This window comes from Ochotona princeps, chromosome 11, assembly GCF_030435755.1.
Source record: "Ochotona princeps isolate mOchPri1 chromosome 11, mOchPri1.hap1, whole genome shotgun sequence".
NCBI classification, from domain to species: Eukaryota; Metazoa; Chordata; class Mammalia; order Lagomorpha; family Ochotonidae; genus Ochotona; species Ochotona princeps.
Window position 1 is genome coordinate 20101211 of NC_080842.1, and position 18547 is coordinate 20119757.

Here is an 18547-nt window from a genome sequence, read left to right on the forward strand (position 1 = left end):
AATTAAGAAATGGAAAACAGCAGTTCTTAGAAATAGATACATGTAATGCTCCTCTTACCTTGTCTTTGAAGATCCAACTGTGACAGTCCATTAAAAATTATATATTTACTTGAAAGAGTTACATAGAGAGAGAGATCTTCCATCTGCTGGTTTGCTCCCCAGAAGACCACAACACTGGGAGCCAAGCCAGACCAAAGCCAGGAGCCAGGAGCTGCATTCAGGTCTCCCACATAGGTGACAGGGGACCAAGCACTTGGAGTATCCCCTGCTCCCTCAGGTCATGAGCAGGGGACTAGATTAGAAATGAAGCAAGCAGGACACAAACCACATCCATGTGATACAAGCAGTGGCCTTACCCACTCAATCACAACTCTGGTTGCCTGTAACAGCCCTTTTGGAAAGCACTTCCAACAGCTGTTTTAAAAATGGATGTTATAGGACTTGACACAATGGCTCAATGATTAAATCCTCATCTTGCAAGTGCCAGAATCCCATATGAGACCTGGTTTGTGACCCAGCTGCTCTACTTCCCATCCAGCTCCCTACTTATGTCCTAGAAAAGCAGTGGAGAGTGGTCCAAAGGCTTGCATCCCTGCACCTGCATGAGAGACCCAGAAGAAGCTCTTTGCTTCAGATCAGCTCAGCTCTGGCCATTGTGGCCATCTGGGGAGTGAGCCAGTGCATGGAAGATCTTGCTGTTTGTTTCTTCTTCTCTGTAAATCTGATCTGCCTTTCCAATAAAAAAATCTTTATATAAAAAAAGACTACACAGTTTACCAAACCACTAGGGATAGTATTTATTTTGTGATTAAAGTTATGTAAAAAACACACAGACCATGGGAAAATTATGACAGACGTGAATGGAGGTAAAGGGCTGTGAGTTATTGATGTTGTTTTGCATATTTGAAATAGCCCAGGCTGGGCCAGGAGTTCAATCCAGATCTCTCAATGGGAGGCAAGGACCCAGGTGCTGGTGCCATCACTCCCAGGAAATCCCAAAAGCAGGAAGTTGGTGAAAGAGAAAAGTAGGGTTAATGCTTTACTGCTTCTGTATCCTGCTTGGCGAGACCAGATAAGGGGTAGGGGAATGGCCATGCTGGGCCTGACAATGGGAAGAAGGCCTAAGTTTCTATCTCCTGATAAGTAAATTCCTTAGTCGGAGGAAATGAGGCTGGAGGACCCTGAGCTGGTGCCAGACTAAGGTCATAAAATTTGTACCAAACCCAGCAAGTGTGCTGAGCTCGCAGTATAAAATGCCTGTACCCCTGGACATCGGGGCTTCTTCTCCTTGCAGAGTGGAAGCCCGTTCGCGAACGTCAATAAAATCCCTCTTGCTTTTGCAGCCTCTGACCTGGTTATTGGGAGCTTTCGGGCGGCGACTCCTGGGGCCCGTACCTGTTAAACCCCCGCGGTTTAACATTTGGGGGCTCGCCCGGGATCCGGGGGGTCGTCTTTCGATGCTCTGACCAGACAGAGGGAGGTAAGTCCGGCCGGTTCATGTAGTGTGTGTGTTTGTTATATGTTGTGTTGATATTTGTAATTACTTGGTACACCGGTGAATTTGAATTTTGTATTTGAATTTTGTTTGTGCCTGGAGGACGCTCCAGGACTAGTTTGCGCCTGGAGGACGCTCCAGGACTAGTTTGGAACCGGGGAAGAGCGAGTTTATCTCGTCCCCGGAGGTCGTGCAGAGGCAGGGCGCCCCTCCGACCATTTGTATTTGGAATTTGTATTTGGAATTTGTATTTGGAAAGAGAATTTGATCGCGCGATTGTCTTGTCTTTCGTTAGTTTGTTGTGTGCTTTTGTGTTGCTGCCCATTGTGTTTAGTGTTTTAAGTTCGATAATGGGACAAGCTTTGGTTACTCCCTTGAGTCTCTCCATTGATCATTGGTCAGAAGTCCGGGGACGAGCCCGAAGTCTATCTGTAGAAGTTAAGAAAAAGGAATGGAAGACCCTTTGTTCCTCCCAATGGCCCGCCTTTGGAATCGGGTGGCCGCCGGAGGGCACCTTTAACCTCTCTATTATTTTACAGGTGAAAGGTCGCGTATGTGACACAAGCCCGGGAGGTCACCCAGACCAGGTTCCCTATGTAGTTACTTGGGAGAGTCTAGCTACAAACCCTCCTAGTTGGGTAAAGCCCTTCGCGGCTGTTGATGCTAGCCCACGGCCGCCACCCCTGCCTTCACCTATCCCTTTGAATCCCATTCCCTCAGCTCCCCTAATAACGTCTTCAATCTGCCCGCTACGAGAGACAGACACCAACCGAGGAAAGCCGGCGGTCCTCTCCGATAGTGGTCAGGAAGACCTTCTCCTATCATTAAAACCTCCACCTCCCTATCCCCACAGGCCTACTGGAGGCCACCCAGTTGCAGAGCCGGCAGTGGCGCCAGAAGAAGGAGCTGTGATGCCTGACTCCACCATACCAGAGGAAGCGCAAGGGCGTAGATCACCGATACCCACGCGGCTCCGGCTGCGTCGAGAGAAAGAAGGGGGGAGAGAGGAGGAAGAGGGAGCATGGTCATCTCAGTTATTTCCCCTCCGGGCCGTAGGAGAACAGATGCAGTACTGGCCTTTTTTTGCCTCGGATCTATACAATTGGAAAACCCATAACCCCCCCTTTTCTCAGGATCCGCAGGCTTTAACAGGATTAATTGAGTCTATTTTGCTGACCCATCAGCCCACGTGGGATGATTGTCAGCAGCTCCTGCGGACACTACTCACTACAGAAGAACGGCACCGAGTACTTTTGGAGGCTCGGAAGAACGTTCCTGGAGCTGATGGGAACCCGACTCAACTCCCTAATGAGATAGATGCTGTGTTTCCTCTCAATCGACCGGACTGGGACCACAATACGCCTGCCGGTAGGGAGCGTCTCCGTCTTTACCGCCAGACTCTGTTAGCGGGTCTCAAGGGCGCTGGAAGGCGACCCACCAATTTGGCCAAGGTAAGGGCAGTAGTACAGGGGGCAGAGGAAACCCCTGCGGGGTTTTTAGAAAGGCTAATGGAGGCTTACCGTATGTATACCCCTTTTAATCCGGCTAGTGAAGAAAGACAGAGTGAAGTTATAATGGCATTTATTGGACAGTCGGCACCGGACATAAGGAATAAGTTGCAGAGACTAGAGGGATTGCAGAATTATAATTTGCAGGATCTAGTTCGGGAGGCTGATAAGATATACAATAAGAGAGAGACTCCCGAGAAAAAGGAAAAAAGGTTAAGGAAGTTACAAGAGGAGAGGGAGGACGAGAGAGAGAAAAGGCGTAATCAGGAGTTAAGTCGAATCCTGGCCACTGTAGTGCATAGTAGACCAGAAACAGGGAGGCAGATCAGGAACCAGGGAGATGAAAGGCGGCCCCGGTTGAGCCGAGATCAGTGTGCTTACTGCAAAGAGAAGGGGCATTGGGCCCGAGAATGTCCCAAGAACTCACGGAACCCCAAGAAGATGACCCCCGTGCTGGCCCTTGGAGATTAGGGAAGTCGGGGCCAGGACCCCCCCCCTGAGCCCAGGATAACTCTAACCGTGGGGGGACAACCAGTCACTTTCCTGGTAGATACGGGAGCGCAGCACTCCGTGTTGACTAGCACGGGAGGGCCTATGAGTCATAAGACTTCTTGGGTACAAGGAGCTACTGGTGGAAAATTTTACAAGTGGACAACTGAACGGCGAGTAGACCTCGCCACAGAGACTGTGACACATTCATTTCTACATGTACCGGAGTGTCCCTACCCCTTGTTAGGGAGGGATTTACTATCAAAAATAGGGGCGCACATCAAGTTCCATGAGGGTGGAGCTTCAGTTTCCGGACCCAGGGGAGAGCCCTTGTACCTCTTGACCTTGAGAATAAAAGATGAATATAGATTGCATGAGAAGCGCCCCCCCGGAGGGCCTGTCCCTTCCTTGTTGCTGAAAGAATGGGTGGAAAGTTTCCCCAATGCCTGGGCCGAGACAGGAGGGGTCGGGTTGGCGATCAACCAACCACCCCTGGTGATCAACTTGAAACCCACGGCTTCTCCAGTGGCTATCAGGCAATATCCGATGTCGAGGGAAGCATTCCAGGGCATCAGACCGCATATACAGAGACTACTACAACTAGGCATCTTGGTGCCCTGCCGTTCCCCGTGGAACACTCCTCTATTGCCGATAAAGAAACCAGGGACAAATGATTACCGACCTGTCCAAGACTTAAGAGAAGTTAATCAGCGAGTCGAGGACATGCATCCAACTGTCCCCAACCCATACAATCTTTTAAGCTCCTTGCCCCCGTCTCACACCTGGTATACTGTACTAGACCTCAAAGATGCCTTCTTTTGCTTAAGACTGTGCCCCCAGAGCCAGCCATTGTTTGCCTTCGAATGGAGAGATCCGGAATCTGGGCTTGCTGGGCAGCTGACATGGACCAGATTGCCACAAGGGTTCAAGCACTCCCCCACCATTTTTGATGAAGCCCTCCACCGGGACCTGGCTGATTTCCGCATACAACAGCCTGACCTCATCCTTTTACAGTATGTAGATGACCTTCTCCTTGCTGCTTCTTCCGAAGAATCTTGCATACAAGGTACGAAAGCCCTTCTAAAAAGACTCGGAGAGTTGGGATACCGAGCCTCTGCTAAGAAGGCCCAACTATGCCAGACCAAAGTAACATACCTAGGATATGTCCTAGAAGGAGGACAGAGATGGCTAACAGAGGCTAGAAAACAGGCTGTGTCCTCAATACCTGCTCCCAAAAGTCCCAGGCAGCTGAGAGAGTTCCTGGGAACTGCAGGATTCTGCCGACTCTGGGTACCGGGATTCGCTGAGATCGCAGCCCCCTTGTATCCCCTAACCAAACAGGGAACAAAATTTCTATGGGAATCGGAACAGCAGGAGGCCTTCGACCGCATCAAAGAAGCCCTCTTGAAGGCCCCGGCACTGGGACTCCCTGACGTAACCAGGCCGTTTAATCTTTATGTGGATGAAAGGAGAGGAATTGCAAAAGGAGTCTTAGTACAAGCATTGGGGCCATGGAAGCGGCCAGTAGCCTATCTCTCTAAGAAACTTGATCCAGTCGCAGCGGGGTGGCCCCCATGCCTACGAATGATTGCTGCCATAGCAACTCTGGTTAAGGACTCTGGCAAGTTGACCCTTGGCCAGCAGATCACTGTGATCGCGCCACATGCTGTGGAGGCCATAGTCCGGCAGCCCCCTGACCGATGGTTAACTAATGCTCGAATGACGCATTACCAGGCATTGTTATTAGCCCCAGAAAAGATACGGTTTGGCCCTGCGGTCGCCCTGAACCCTGCCACGCTCCTCCCAGACCCTGGAACCCCGGGAGATGTTCCACACAACTGTCAGCAAATCCTTGCGGAGGTACACGGAACACGAGAGGACCTCTCTGATCAACCCATGCCAGATGCTGAGGTAACGTGGTTCACCGATGGGAGCAGTTATGTGGTGGATGGGAAACGACGGGCAGGGGCTGCGGTGGTAGACAATGAAAAGACTATTTGGTCAAGTGCCCTGGCACCGGGCACTTCAGCTCAGCGGGCAGAACTAATAGCCCTAACCCAGGCCCTGAAGCTTGCAGAAGGGAAAAAGGCTAATATTTATACTGACAGCCGCTATGCCTTTGCTACCGCACATGTGCATGGGGAAATATATCGAAGAAGAGGATTACTGACGTCAGGGGGAAAAGAGATAAAGAACAAAGATGAAATTGTAGGACTCTTGCAAGCATTGTTTCGCCCCAAGAAAATCAGCATTATCCATTGCCCTGGGCACCAGAAGGGAAATGACCCAACAGCAAAAGGAAACCAATTGGCAGACTCGGCTGCTAAACGGGCAGCTGAAGAGACTCAGACATTAGTCATGGTAGAGACCATTGTTCAAAAACCCGCTAACTCAGATGAGACTACAGTCCGACAATTTGGGACCCTAAAATATACCAGCACAGACGAAACCCTGATACAACAACATGGAGGGGAATGGGACCCCAAGACAAGGACTTGGAAGTGCGGAGATAAAGTCGCTTTACCTCTTAAAAATTCAAAGGAAATAGTAAAGCATCTACATCAACTTACACATTTGAGTCGCAGAAAGATGCTTGCCTTACTAACTAAAGAAGAGTGCCCCTTCCACATTCTCCGTCTGCCTGGTTTAGTTCAAGAGACTGTAGATCTTTGCAAACCATGCGCACAGGTAAATGCAGGGAGACTCAAGCTCCCCCCTGGGGCGAGAGCACGGGGTCATCGTCCAGGAATGTGTTGGGAAGTAGACTTCACTGAAGTCCGTCCAGGTATGTACGGTTATAAGTATCTTCTAGTTTTTGTGGACACCTTCTCTGGGTGGACGGAAGCGTACCCCACCAAGAAAGAAACGGCACAGGTGGTGGTAAAGAAGATCTTGGAAGAAATATTCCCTCGGTTTGGACTGCCACAGGTACTTGGGTCTGACAACGGGCCGGCCTTTGTCTCCCAGGTAAGTCAGATGATGGCCAGGGTTTTGGGGATTGATTGGAAATTGCATTGTGCCTATAGACCCCAGAGTTCAGGACAGGTAGAGAGAATGAATAGAAGCTTAAAAGAGACCTTGACCAAATTAGCTTTGGAGACTGGCGCTAAAGACTGGGTGCAGCTCCTACCTATGGCGCTTTTTAGGGCCAGAAACACGCCGGCCCATCATGGACTCACTCCCTTTGAAATTTTGTATGGGAGCCCGCCTCCCGCGGCTTCCTTGTGTAGCCTTGACCCGGTTTTGTATCCTAACCCTCCTGCTTTACAGACTCATCTCCAGGCTCTCCGTGTGGTGCGAGATCATATCTGGAAGCCCCTTGCGGAAGTCTATCGAGACAAGGAAGTGCCGTCCTGCCCACACCCCTTCAAGGAAGGTGACCTCGTGTATGTGAGGAGACATCAGTCAAAGACCTTGGAGCCACGTTGGAAGGGGCCGTATACCGTCCTCCTCACCACTCCCACTGCCTTGAAAGTGGACGGCATCTCCGCCTGGATTCATGCGTCGCATGTAAAGAGGGCAACACCCCAGGACCCAACTGACTCCCCCTCCACTGCAGAACCACCACTTGGAGCCTGGAAAGTGCAACGTTCCCCAAATCCGCTTAAGCTAAGACTTTTAAAAGTTTAAATTTTGTTTTAATATGATGCCTGTTATTATCGTACAAACAGTTTTTTATCCTGTGATACTTTTAGTGATTTTAAATGATAGGGCCCAGGCAGGGCTTGATAATCCCCAGACGGCACACATTCTTCTTCAGAAATACCAACCTTGTGGGTGTGCAGGAGGCAGGAGGAGCGGGACAGTTCCGGACGGATTATCACCAACATATAAACAAGACTGTGGAAGTGAGATAGCCTACCTTCCCATTCACAGGAATGGTGTGGGGAACGGCCAGTGGATTTGTGTTCCAAAACCTAGGCCGAGTTCCCTGGGGCCCAATGAGGAATGCCCTCGAGAATGCAACCAAACTGTTTATAGCTCTGTACATTCTGCATGTTACTCTAGTTGGAGCACTTGTAATCTAGGGCCCAGACAGCTGCTTTATGCGGTCATTACTGGAGAATGAAAAGGGTCCTTTGGAAGCGAGTTATCACCTACTCGGTACCACTCAAAACCGTGCCCAACGAAGGGAACGACTGTTTGTTGGTCCCAGACAGCCCCCTTGGGAATGACGGACGGTGGAGGCCCACAAGATTTGATTAGACAGCAGCAAACAAAAAGGACTCTTGAAAAAATATGATAGCGTATATCCCTCACTTTATTATCACCCTTTAGCCAGAATCCATTCTAAAGGACTTGAGGGACTAGATGCCAACACCGCTGACGTTCTCAATGGTGCTCATCAATTATTAAACACCACAAACCCAAACGTTGCGGAGGGCTGTTGGCTCTGCTTGCGTCAGGGACCGTTCACCCCAGTTGCGATAGGTATGCAGCAAGATAAGATCCTCCAAGTTTCTGATACTCAGGCCTGTTTTCCAATGTCCCCCTTCATTGTTTCGGTTGCCCCCAATATTGGTAATGAGACTTGCCTCTACAAGCCTCCAGATAACGAAACTGGGAACATTGATGTCGGTCGAGCCACCTTTTGTGTAAATTTTATGAGCGTCTCCACCCCCCTATGTGCCCCCAATTCCACTGTATTTATATGTGGGGAGAACTTGGCCTATACCTTGCTCCCTGCAAATTGGACTGGGGCATGCGCGATGGCATATCTTCTCCCGGATATAGAAGTTATTCGTGGAGACTCTCCAGTCCCTGTTCCTTCCTTTGATTATATAGCCGGCAGGCAGAAGCGTGCTGTGCAGCTAGTTCCCTTGTTTGTTACAATAGGAATTTCTTCAGCTTTGGCCACAGGGTCGGCAGGGTTAGGAGTGGCAGTCCATAAATATCGGGAATTGTCCCAACAGCTAATTAATGACGTACAAACTTTATCCACAACAATCCAAGATATTCAAGACCAAATAGACTCCCTGGCAGAAGTAGTTTTACAGAACCGCCGAGGCCTAGACCTACTTACTGCTGAGCAGGGAGGCATTTGCTTAGCTTTACAAGAAAGAGGTTGCTTTTATGCCAATAAGTCCGGCATAGTGCGGGATAAAATAAAAATGCTCCAAGAGGACCTGGAACACCGCAGACGCCAGCTGGCTGAAAACCCCTTATGGACGGCATGGAATGGTCTTTTACCGTACCTGTTACCTCTTCTAGGCCCCCTCACCGGACTATTAATAGTGATATCGGTCGGCCCCTGTATTTTTAATCGGCTACAGCAATTTGTTCGGGACCGACTTTCAGTCACCCAAGCTTTAGTATTAACTCAACATTATCAAGCTTTAAAGCAACAGGAAGAGCTATACCCAATGCCTTAGTAAATTTTAAGATTAAAATTCACAAGAAGAAAATGGGGGAATGAAAGAGAAAAGTAGGGTTAATGCTTTACTGCTTCTGTATCCTGCTTGGCGAGACCAGATAAGGGGTAGGGGAATGGCCATGCTGGGCCTGACAATGGGAAGAAGGCCTAAGTTTCTATCTCCTGATAAGTAAATTCCTTAGTCGGAGGAAATGAGGCTGGAGGACCCTGAGCTGGTGCCAGACTAAGGTCATAAAATTTGTACCAAACCCAGCAAGTGTGCTGAGCTCGCAGTATAAAATGCCTGTACCCCTGGACATCGGGGCTTCTTCTCCTTGCAGAGTGGAAGCCCGTTCGCGAACGTCAATAAAATCCCTCTTGCTTTTGCAGCCTCTGACCTGGTTATTGGGAGCTTTCGGGCGGCGACTCCTGGGGCCCGTACCTGTTAAACCCCCGCGGTTTAACATTGGAATCACAAGTAGAGTCAGGACTGGAATCCAGGGACTCAGAAGTGGACAGTTGGGCCCGGCGGCATGGCCTGGCGGCTACGGTCCTCACCTTGAGGGCCCCGGGGTCCCATGTGGGCGCCGGTTCTAATCCCGGCAGCTCCACTTCCCATGGTTCTAGTCCCAGCAGCTCCACTTCCCATCCAGCTCCCCGATTGTGGCCTGGTAGGGCAGTCGAGGATGGCCCAAGGCTTTGGGACCCTGCACCCGCATGGGAGACCCGGAGGAGGTTCCTGGTCCCGGTATCGGATCGGTGCGTACTGGCCGTTGAGGCTCACTTGGGGAGTGAGGCATCGGATGGAGGATCTTCCTCTCTGTCTCTCCTCCTCTCTGTATATCCGGCTTTCCAATAATAAAATCTTAAAAAAAAAAAAAAAAGAAGTGGACAGTAACGATCCCAAAAGGCAATTTACATCTATATTAAATGGCTACTCCATAAGACTGTTTCTTGGCATATATTAAGTAAAATTAGGAAGAAAATGCTAACTGCCAAAAACTTGGAAAAACAAAAATGCCCATTATTGGTAGATAAATTAAAACCACAAAACTGCAACAATTCCAAACTATGAAACACTGAGAAATGAAAAAGTAAACTGCTGAAACACTGATGTTATGTGTCATACGGATATGCCAAAGACAAAACTCCATTCAGCCAATATTCCAGAAAGAGAATGGGAAGAGGACCGACAGGGACACAAGGAAGCTTGATGCAAATCTCTATATTTTCAGTGTAGTGGGTTATGCAATCACACAAGTATGTGTTTGTCAAAATGTGGTGAACTCTATGCCTTAAAAGGGCAACTTCTGCTATCTGCTTTTGGATCCCAATAAATCATACATATTTAAGAACAACAACAACAAGCTTGGAAATTGATCCAAAGGTACTTGGGATTAAATTTACCATGACAAATTTACCATGTTTTCCTCAAGTTTATTCAAGGTTGTAAATGAGAAGATCTTTCTCTCTCATTCTCACACACACACACACCCCACTCACATCATAAAATGAACCAAGATTTTTTCCAGTTTAGTAACAAAGTTCTTCACACTGCAGGATCAAGGAAACACCTTCTCTACCTGGCTTCAGAGATGCACCCTATTTTGACTTTCCTAAATTCACTTTTCCCTTTGGCAAATGCCTCTGCTGGATTCTTTGCTAAAGCATCTCCCAATGCTGGGAGCAAGCCAGGTTGCAGCTCTTCCCTTCCCATACTCACACCACGTTTCTGACTTTCTCTGACACTCTGCAAGCAGCATCTCTAGCCCTGATCTTTCCAGGCACCCCCCAAGCTCCAGATTTGAATAACCAACTGTCAATCTGACATTCCACTTGCACACTTAACAGATATCTCCAGCTTCCAGGTCCGGGACAGACATTGGCAGCTTCCCTCTTGTTTCAGCGCTGTTCTTCACGCTCAGTACTGAGGCACCGCTCTGTACCCGATAGGCTGAACACACAGCAGGCAGCCTTACATCACTTCATTCCCTTTCACCAAACATGATCTTCAAATTACACCCCAAACAAAAACAGGTGGCACCTTTACTGTCAGCTCCCTGATACCAGCCCCCATGGTCTTTGTCCTGAACTACTAGTTGGCCCAATCCTGAGATCCTGAGTCCCTCACCTCCTTACAATGTCCTCTCCCCAGAGCTACCAGCATCATTTGATCTTGGTTCATGCCACTCCAAGCCTTCTAAAGGTCTCTCTCTCCTACTTAATCTAAAAACGGGACCCACTAAGCTGTACCAGTCATGAGCCACAGCTTAACCTTAATATCAAGAAACATCAAAGGTAAGGGCATCCTCATCACAACCCCAAAACAGGGGAGACTGCTGTTGACCTATAGATGCTGGGGAAGACACCTTGAAACCTAACACCCATCCATGCCTGAGTCAATGGTTTCTAGAACACTCTCCTTGTACCTCCACACCACAAACTGTTTCATTTTCATGAGCTCTAAAGTGATCTGGTTTCATCCTCAACAGAACAAGGTCTCTAAAAGAAACACTATTTCAAATATATCACATCCAAGCAGAAAGCAACAACTGTGCAGAAAAGATTACCTGATGTCTATATTTCTGAAGTTTCTTGTAGCCATATGACTTTGGCACAAAAATTGTCCCATGTTGTAGTCAGACCGGTCTTGGTAAGAATGCTAAGTAATCCTCCCACAAACTGCCAATGTTAAATGCACGAATCTTAGTCTCAATGTCCCGTTGTCGGCAAGTTCTCTGACAATGCTCCCCTCTGTTCCGGGCAGGGTAGGAACAGGCCTCGCTACTGTTTACACTTCTCAGGCTGACCATGATTAACATCAAATGCAAAAGCACTTTTGCAACTGAGAATCATCTAAAAATATGTTAGCAATTCACAGTCCCTTCAAAAGAATAACCTCAATACTTACTTTATAGTCTCTGAAGCCTTCTCAAAGATAAGCCATCAAAATTGAGTCCACCTCCCACACAAGTCAGGGAAGGGACACACCTGTCCCCCAGGCGACACACCCTGTCGACTACTCCTCTCCTCCTTATGTCACTGTCCTCTGGCAGCAAGAGGTAGCCATGGATTTTTGCCACCAAGGCCCTCTCTGTAAGCTCTATTTTTAGTCTGAGAGCCCTGTCCAATTCCTAAGTTGGCCCCAGATAATCATGAGGCATATTTTGGAGAGAAACCTTTCAGAAGCCAAGCAAGCGGTGGTAGGATTAGCCATACTCCTCTGCTAACAGAGCAAGACTTTCTAAGGGACTTCGGAGAACCCCCTCCACATACACCAGGTTAAAGGACAGGCACCTCTAATCTGGTTGCTTTCTGTCAGCAGACCCCAAGCTGAGCTTGCATTGTGGACGTGCAGTGCGAGGCACAGCACCTTGATTTAATCAGTGTTAGCCAAGCCAAGATGAAAGAGATTGACTATTCATGTTTTAACCTCAGGGCCAAGAATTTAAAAACACGTCATTAGTGAGATGTTTTTCCCTGACATGTCATATCCATCAGCAGCTACAGATTTCAGCTTTGTTAACAGTCTGGGAAAGAAATATTGATAAAAATATATATATTTAAAGAAAATTTCAGTCACTCTTCGAAAAAAAAGATCCGCATACCGAGACGGTGTTGTAAGTTAAATATCCCCTTGTGCCGTTTATAAATACAGCCATATATTATGTCATTTCTAATTGGGACAGGCCTACCAGAAACACCAGCTACATCTAATGCTGAAACCATCCCCAGTCTACTGCTACACCTTTACCAAAGATGCCTGCATTGCCAGGGATTTTAAGAACTCCAACACAGCTGGTTGATTCTTCCAGCTCACTACTAAAGAGAAGCATTAAGAACCTCCAGCTACGTTGAGAAATTTAACCACTGAAACTTTTCACACACTGTATCGCCGTAAAAGAAAGGATAAATAACTCATAGTTTCCACACTGTATCTTTCCTCCAAGCACATCCTGACATACCAAAATTGATCTCTTTAACTTGAATTATATAGAGAATTATCTTTTCTGAACCCCAAAAAGCACAATGTCACAACTCTTGCTCCCCAGATTTCTACTCACAACGCCAAATGAAAAGCTTCTGGAAGCACTGAGGACAGCACATTGGCTTTCGTAGCAAAGACAAGCTGGCTTGACTCAGAGTTGCAGAGACATCCACAGGCCTGGCTCCAGCAGTCAGTACCTGCTTCGAAGTCTCCAACCCTTAAAGCAAGTTCACGTCTATCCTTCTTCAGGTGTCCTCTCCTCCACCCGCCCTGAGGTTGGGATTTTCCAGGGACTATAGAATTTGAGGGTGCACCAGGAAAACAAAGGAATCCAGCACAGACCTCAGGAAGCAAAAGATCCAGCCAAGTCCCCTTCCTTTCCCTCCTAAGCAGAACAAAATCTCTTTGCTCTAAGACTGGCTGCTTTCTGTATTTCTTCAATGTGGGAGTACGAAGAGGGAGCTTATTAGGTCTTAGAATTGATCTTAAGTAGATATGAAAGAATGGGTGGAGCCTTTAAGAGGGAAAAGACATTCACTATCAACATCATTGTCCTATAAGAACAACTTGGAAATTCACAAGTTGGGCTATGCTTAGCTTCTATTTCCAAGCCTAAGGTTTCTAACTCAAGACCTTTCACTCCATGAAGGCAATCTCAAAGTCAAGCCCCCAACTCTACTTCAGTGTTGAGAATCATCGGTAACAAAACCCTTCAAGGCAGAAACCTACACAATTACTCCACAGCAATAAATCCTGAATAGTAACATTTCAGTAACATACTGTATGCTTCTGCAAGGCTGTCTCAGAGGCAAGGACCACTGCTTCCACCCGCCACAAATCTGTGGCCATGGATAGCAACCACAAGTTAGTGTGAAATTCACAGGCAGATGTGGATACAAAGATTTTTCCTGACACATAGGAGATACTGTACCAAATTAATTTTTGTGGAATTTTATAGCCCAACACTTTTCTCTTTTACTTTTGAAAGGCAGAGTTACAGAGAGGAGTAGACATAAAGATCTTCCATTTGCTGGTGCATTCCCCAAATGGCTACAACAGCCAGAAATGGTCTGGTCCAAAGCCAGGAGCTTCTTTCAGTCTCCCACATGGGTGGCAGGGGCCCAAGTACTTGGACTCCTCCACTGGATCCCAGGCCATTAACAGGGAGCTGGCTTGGAAGTGGAGCTGCTAGGCCTGGAACCAGTGCCTAGAGGGGATGTTAGCACTGCAGGCAGGAGCTTCATTTGCAACACCATGGCACTGGCCCCCTAGCCTGACACATTTTTAAGTGAGTAATTCCAGGATCCACTCATGCTTTTCTTCAAGTCATGTCAACCCTATATTAAGCCTTTTATCAGAGATCAAATAAAATAACATCGCTTCTTTGGGATACCAACTGCCTAGCAGACCTAGGCAAGTTTTGTCACAGGCGGACATGGCTAACACAATCCACATTTCCAGGCAAGATGATTCTTCCTCACCATTACTGTACATGTTTGAACCTCATCCATTTCACTACAACTGCAACCATAGTTCAGACTTCCAAGAATAAAACAATCACTTAGTTTTCTATGAAACATGGAGCCGCTGCTCGCTACAACAGTGCGGTGTAAGAATTTCTTCACAGCGCTCTGCCTAGTCCTTGAGAAATAAGGACAATCCATTACTCCAAACACGGTGTCCTCGTGGTGTGTTCACAAGCTCTCACTCATTCCTTCCCCGGCCTCTATCTCACCGGTTGAGGGTGACCCAATGGAGAACAAGGAAGACCCTGCTCCCCAGAGCCTTAAAGAGCGTACAAGTCAGTAAGGAAGTGCAACCAAGATTTACAAATGCTACAAGAAGCAGGCATGGCCAGACCCTGTTGGATTGCAGAGGATAGGCCATCACTAGAGAGCTTAGCTGCATGGCTGAGCCAAGTAAAGGAAGTGCTCCCCAGACTTAACAGACCTCACAAATCTGCAGTGGCTACATGGGGACACCAGCTTTAAACTTCACCATTCAGGGCACACCAGATGACAACTACCAACGCATTAAAACAAGACATTTTAAAGCAAAATAAATATTACCTTTAATTTTTGCCATAAGGATTAGCCTTATAAAACTGTTAGTACTCAGTGCTTTGCTTCCATTCCACTGGATCGTGGCGTATGTTTGATCCCCCAAACAAGCCTGTTTCCTAGACATCCCCCACCTCTGAACTTCTGAGCTGGGTGAAAAAGGCAGTTCAGGGAGGGGGCAAAGCAGGCAGTGCAGATCACAACAAGAGAGAAAGATGAGCACACAACAAGGTCCTGAGGTGCCTGGGTCAGAGGAGACCTGGAACCCTTTGAGAAATGCCTCATTTGTGCCAGCTCCCCAGGAGAGGCCCACTCACCAGCACGCACAAAGCCCGGGGGACCCACTGCAACAGACATACCTAAAACCCAGTGTGATGAGCTTACTCGGTGGCTGCCCATGCGTCCTCTCCTGCCCACATGCTGGGACTGGGGTGTTCCTGGAATCAGGTCCCCCTCCAAAAGGGCTGTCTAGGGAGGAAGACAATCCGCCAGGAGAAGGGAACCCAGCCAGGAAGGGTGAGCTGACCAAATGTAAATCCCTAGTGGACAATTCCCCGATTTTAACATGTTCCCTGCAAGTGAGAAGAAAACAGAAACTTGCCAAGTAGTTGTGTTATAAAGACAAAGCTCCACTTCTGAGTCATGTGCAAGCATTAACCTACTTCTGAGTTGAATGACTAACTGGGGGTACAACTACTGGATCTACCTGAGCAATATGTGTATTATAAACTGTATTTGAGAGACAGGGTAAACTCCTTTCCACTGGTTCCATCCCCAAATTCTGACAACAGCTCCTGGCTGGGGCCAAAGCTGGCAGTTCAACTTGGATCTCCCATGTGAGATCCATGGGCAGATGCCCAACAACACGTATTGCCTCCGAGAGTGCATTAGCAGGACACTGCTATCAGGAATCCGAGCCAGGAATCAAATCCAGGACATGGCCATTGTACTTGCTGTCTGAAGTGCTGAGCCAGATATCTGACACCACGCGACTGGGATTAAGGAGCTGGGCTGCATTTCACAATCAGTGTGACCATCAGCACTTGCACTAAGGGAGTAGCTCATCTTCAGAAACAGGAGGGACACACAAGACAATGTCATTCAGGCCTGCACCAGAACACCACAGAACTTAGGCCCTCACCACCTAAAACCAAAAGACTCTGCTTCGTATCGTTACTATCCTTCTCAGAAAGTCAAAATAGAATACTTTTCTTCAAAACATTTTCCTATTATAGTTGACAAGAACAGTGGAGCAAGGCTGACCTAACAGCCAAAAACACTCTGGCGATTTCAGATGTCAGAAAGATTTGAGAGAGATCTGTGCAAACCCAGTGTTCAGCACACTCGGGAAGCCACAAAAGATCACCTCTCTGACGCTGGCAGTGCCACTTAGCTGCCACAGGCAGCAGAGCACCTAAGGGCAGACCGAGACGTAGGCAGTTACTTCTTCCAGGGATTAAGATAACCACAACAGCACACAGCTCTTCCAAGCCACAAGCACTCATGCTGACAGTCCCATAGGACAGGCAAGTCACATGACAGTCACTTTTCTGAAGCATTACATGTAATGTTTCCCAAAGTGTTGTCTATTGCCCAAGACACACAGCTAATAAGTGGTGGTGATGGACTTTAAAGCCAGTTCAACAGTGCAGTCTTGATCTCTTTCCATCCTCCTACCCACAAGAACAAATCAACCTAACCTCTGCCAGCTCTGTGCAGCTACAGTCCTACCTGGTCATGTAGGTCATGGATCAGCCATGGAGCTCCCACACTCAGAAACAGCTAACTGGAACAATGCAAAAGTAACCCTGGCCTCATTTTCCAAATCTCTAAGAACTGACCAAAGAGTAACAACCCATCTCACAGGGTTGCCCTATAGTTAAACCAAATTTGTGAAAACTCGAATCCACAAATGCAGCTGCTACTATTGTAACACTGGCAACATTGTGAGACAAGCTTTGTTATAATTCCCACTTTCCTGACAACTAATGTTCTCATGCAGCCAAGCAGGAAATTCTGGTGCGGTGCTGCACAGGTTCCTTTTGTTGTTGTTGTTGTTGTTGTTGTTACTATTATTATTACAAAGTCAGATTTACAGAGAAGGAGAGACAAAGATCTTCCATCCACTGGCCCACTCCCCAAGTGGCTGCAATGGCCAGTGCTGAGCTCATCTCAAGTCAAAGCCAGGAACTTCTTCCAGGTCTCCCACATGGGTGCAAGCTCACAAAGCTTTGAGCTGTCCTCAACTGCTCTTCCAGGCCACAAGCAGGGAGCTGGAAGGGTAGTGGAGCAGCCAGGACATGAACCAGTGCCCAAATGAGATCCAAGTACATGCAAGGCAAGGATTTAGACACTAGGCCAGCACACCAGCCCCAAGTTTCATTTCTTTGAGGAAAAACAAAACAAAAAAAATGAAAAACTACTTACTACTTGTGAGGCAAAGACACACAGAGAGAAAAGGAGGCATCATTCAACCACTGGCTCATTCTCCAAAACACCCTCTGCAGGGCTAAGACCAGGCCAAGTCAAAGGTGGGAGCTGAGAACTCAATCCATGTCTCCCAAGTGGGTCACAGTAATCTAATTACTTGAGCCAGCACTGCTATCTCCCATAGATCACATTAACAAGAAACCAGAGCAAGGAATTAAACCCGAGAGCTCAGATATGTGGGCATCTTAAACACTAGGCTAAATGCCCACTCCCTAGTGTTCTTCCCAGATTTAATATGGCTACAGACACATACCTTTCTAAACTCATACAGTTCAGGTAGGCATTTCTCATCACGAACTTGATTTTACGTCAACTAAAATCTTTTCCTCCAAAGAGCTTTTGTTCACCAACGGGAGCTATGACTCGCCAGGAGAGTTTCCCAAGCTCCTCCACTTGATCCCCTCCCAGACCCAGTTCTCATACATGCCAATAGGTTTTAGGCCAGTGCCCGGCACAGTCTGGCCTTCCATTTGGCCGTATATGAGCTGGTGAATGTTGCAGCCCGGCCCACCCCACACCCTATTCAGGATGCACATTTGGGTGCTGCTGCCTTGACCAGTCCAGACTGTTGCAGGTTCCTTTCCCTGTGATTGATGGCAGGCTCCTAGGTCACACCTAGCTTAGTCCATCACCACCCAAACTCTTGAGCTAACCAGTGGGGCAAGAATTTCCACAGGGTATGGCCCACACATCCCCCGCAGAATCTACCACCAGATACAATTCTGGAGTACTAGTTAATGTTATGGCCCTGCCTAATGTGACCAGTCTCCTGATCCATCATCATGTCAGGTAATAGGATATCCTGCTGGACAAGCCTGGACCCTTAGCTTTTGCATGAACTGGTGCTCGGTGCTCAGCATTGTTCAGTGATTACAAGTTCTTCAAAGGAAGAGTTACTGTCATTGGGAATCTTTAGGATTAACTCACATCCCAGAAGCACAGTGGGACCAACCTGGAGCTACCTAAGCAGCGATTCAAAGAACCAAAATCCCAGAGCTCCCCGGCCGAGTGGCCAGCAGGCAGAGCCTGGCACCAAATGGCGCACTGGCAGCCCCGAGGACAGCTCACCACGTGCACATGGTGGCTGGAGTTGGGATCCGAGCAAGGCGCCCTGTCCTGAGTCCTACCAGCAGCTGGGAGGCTGCTGGAAGTTTAAACCCCCAG

At 47.9% G+C, this 18547-nt stretch overlaps 2 protein-coding genes and 1 pseudogene across 4 annotated transcripts in view; 2 read left to right on the plus strand and 1 right to left on the minus strand.

The window, feature by feature from the left end:
* Positions 1-18547, minus strand: part of MTUS1 (microtubule associated scaffold protein 1) — a 152055-nt gene that overhangs the window by 120432 nt on the left and 13076 nt on the right. Inside the window, exon 1 of one of the 3 annotated variants that reach the window (XR_009246266.1) lies at positions 11757-11830. The exons of the other annotated variants lie outside the window; for them this stretch is intronic. The gene's annotated coding sequence lies outside the window, so the exon portion shown is untranslated. Of the gene's footprint in view, positions 1-11756; positions 11831-18547 lie in introns of those variants that run through there. 3 annotated transcript variants of the gene reach the window in all.
* Positions 1846-7122, plus strand: LOC131481481 (uncharacterized). Its single transcript, XM_058670476.1, is given in 1 exon segment — positions 1846-7122. A coding segment is annotated over 1 exon segment (5277 nt).
* LOC131481482 (syncytin-1-like) lies at positions 7139-8864 on the plus strand (annotated as a pseudogene).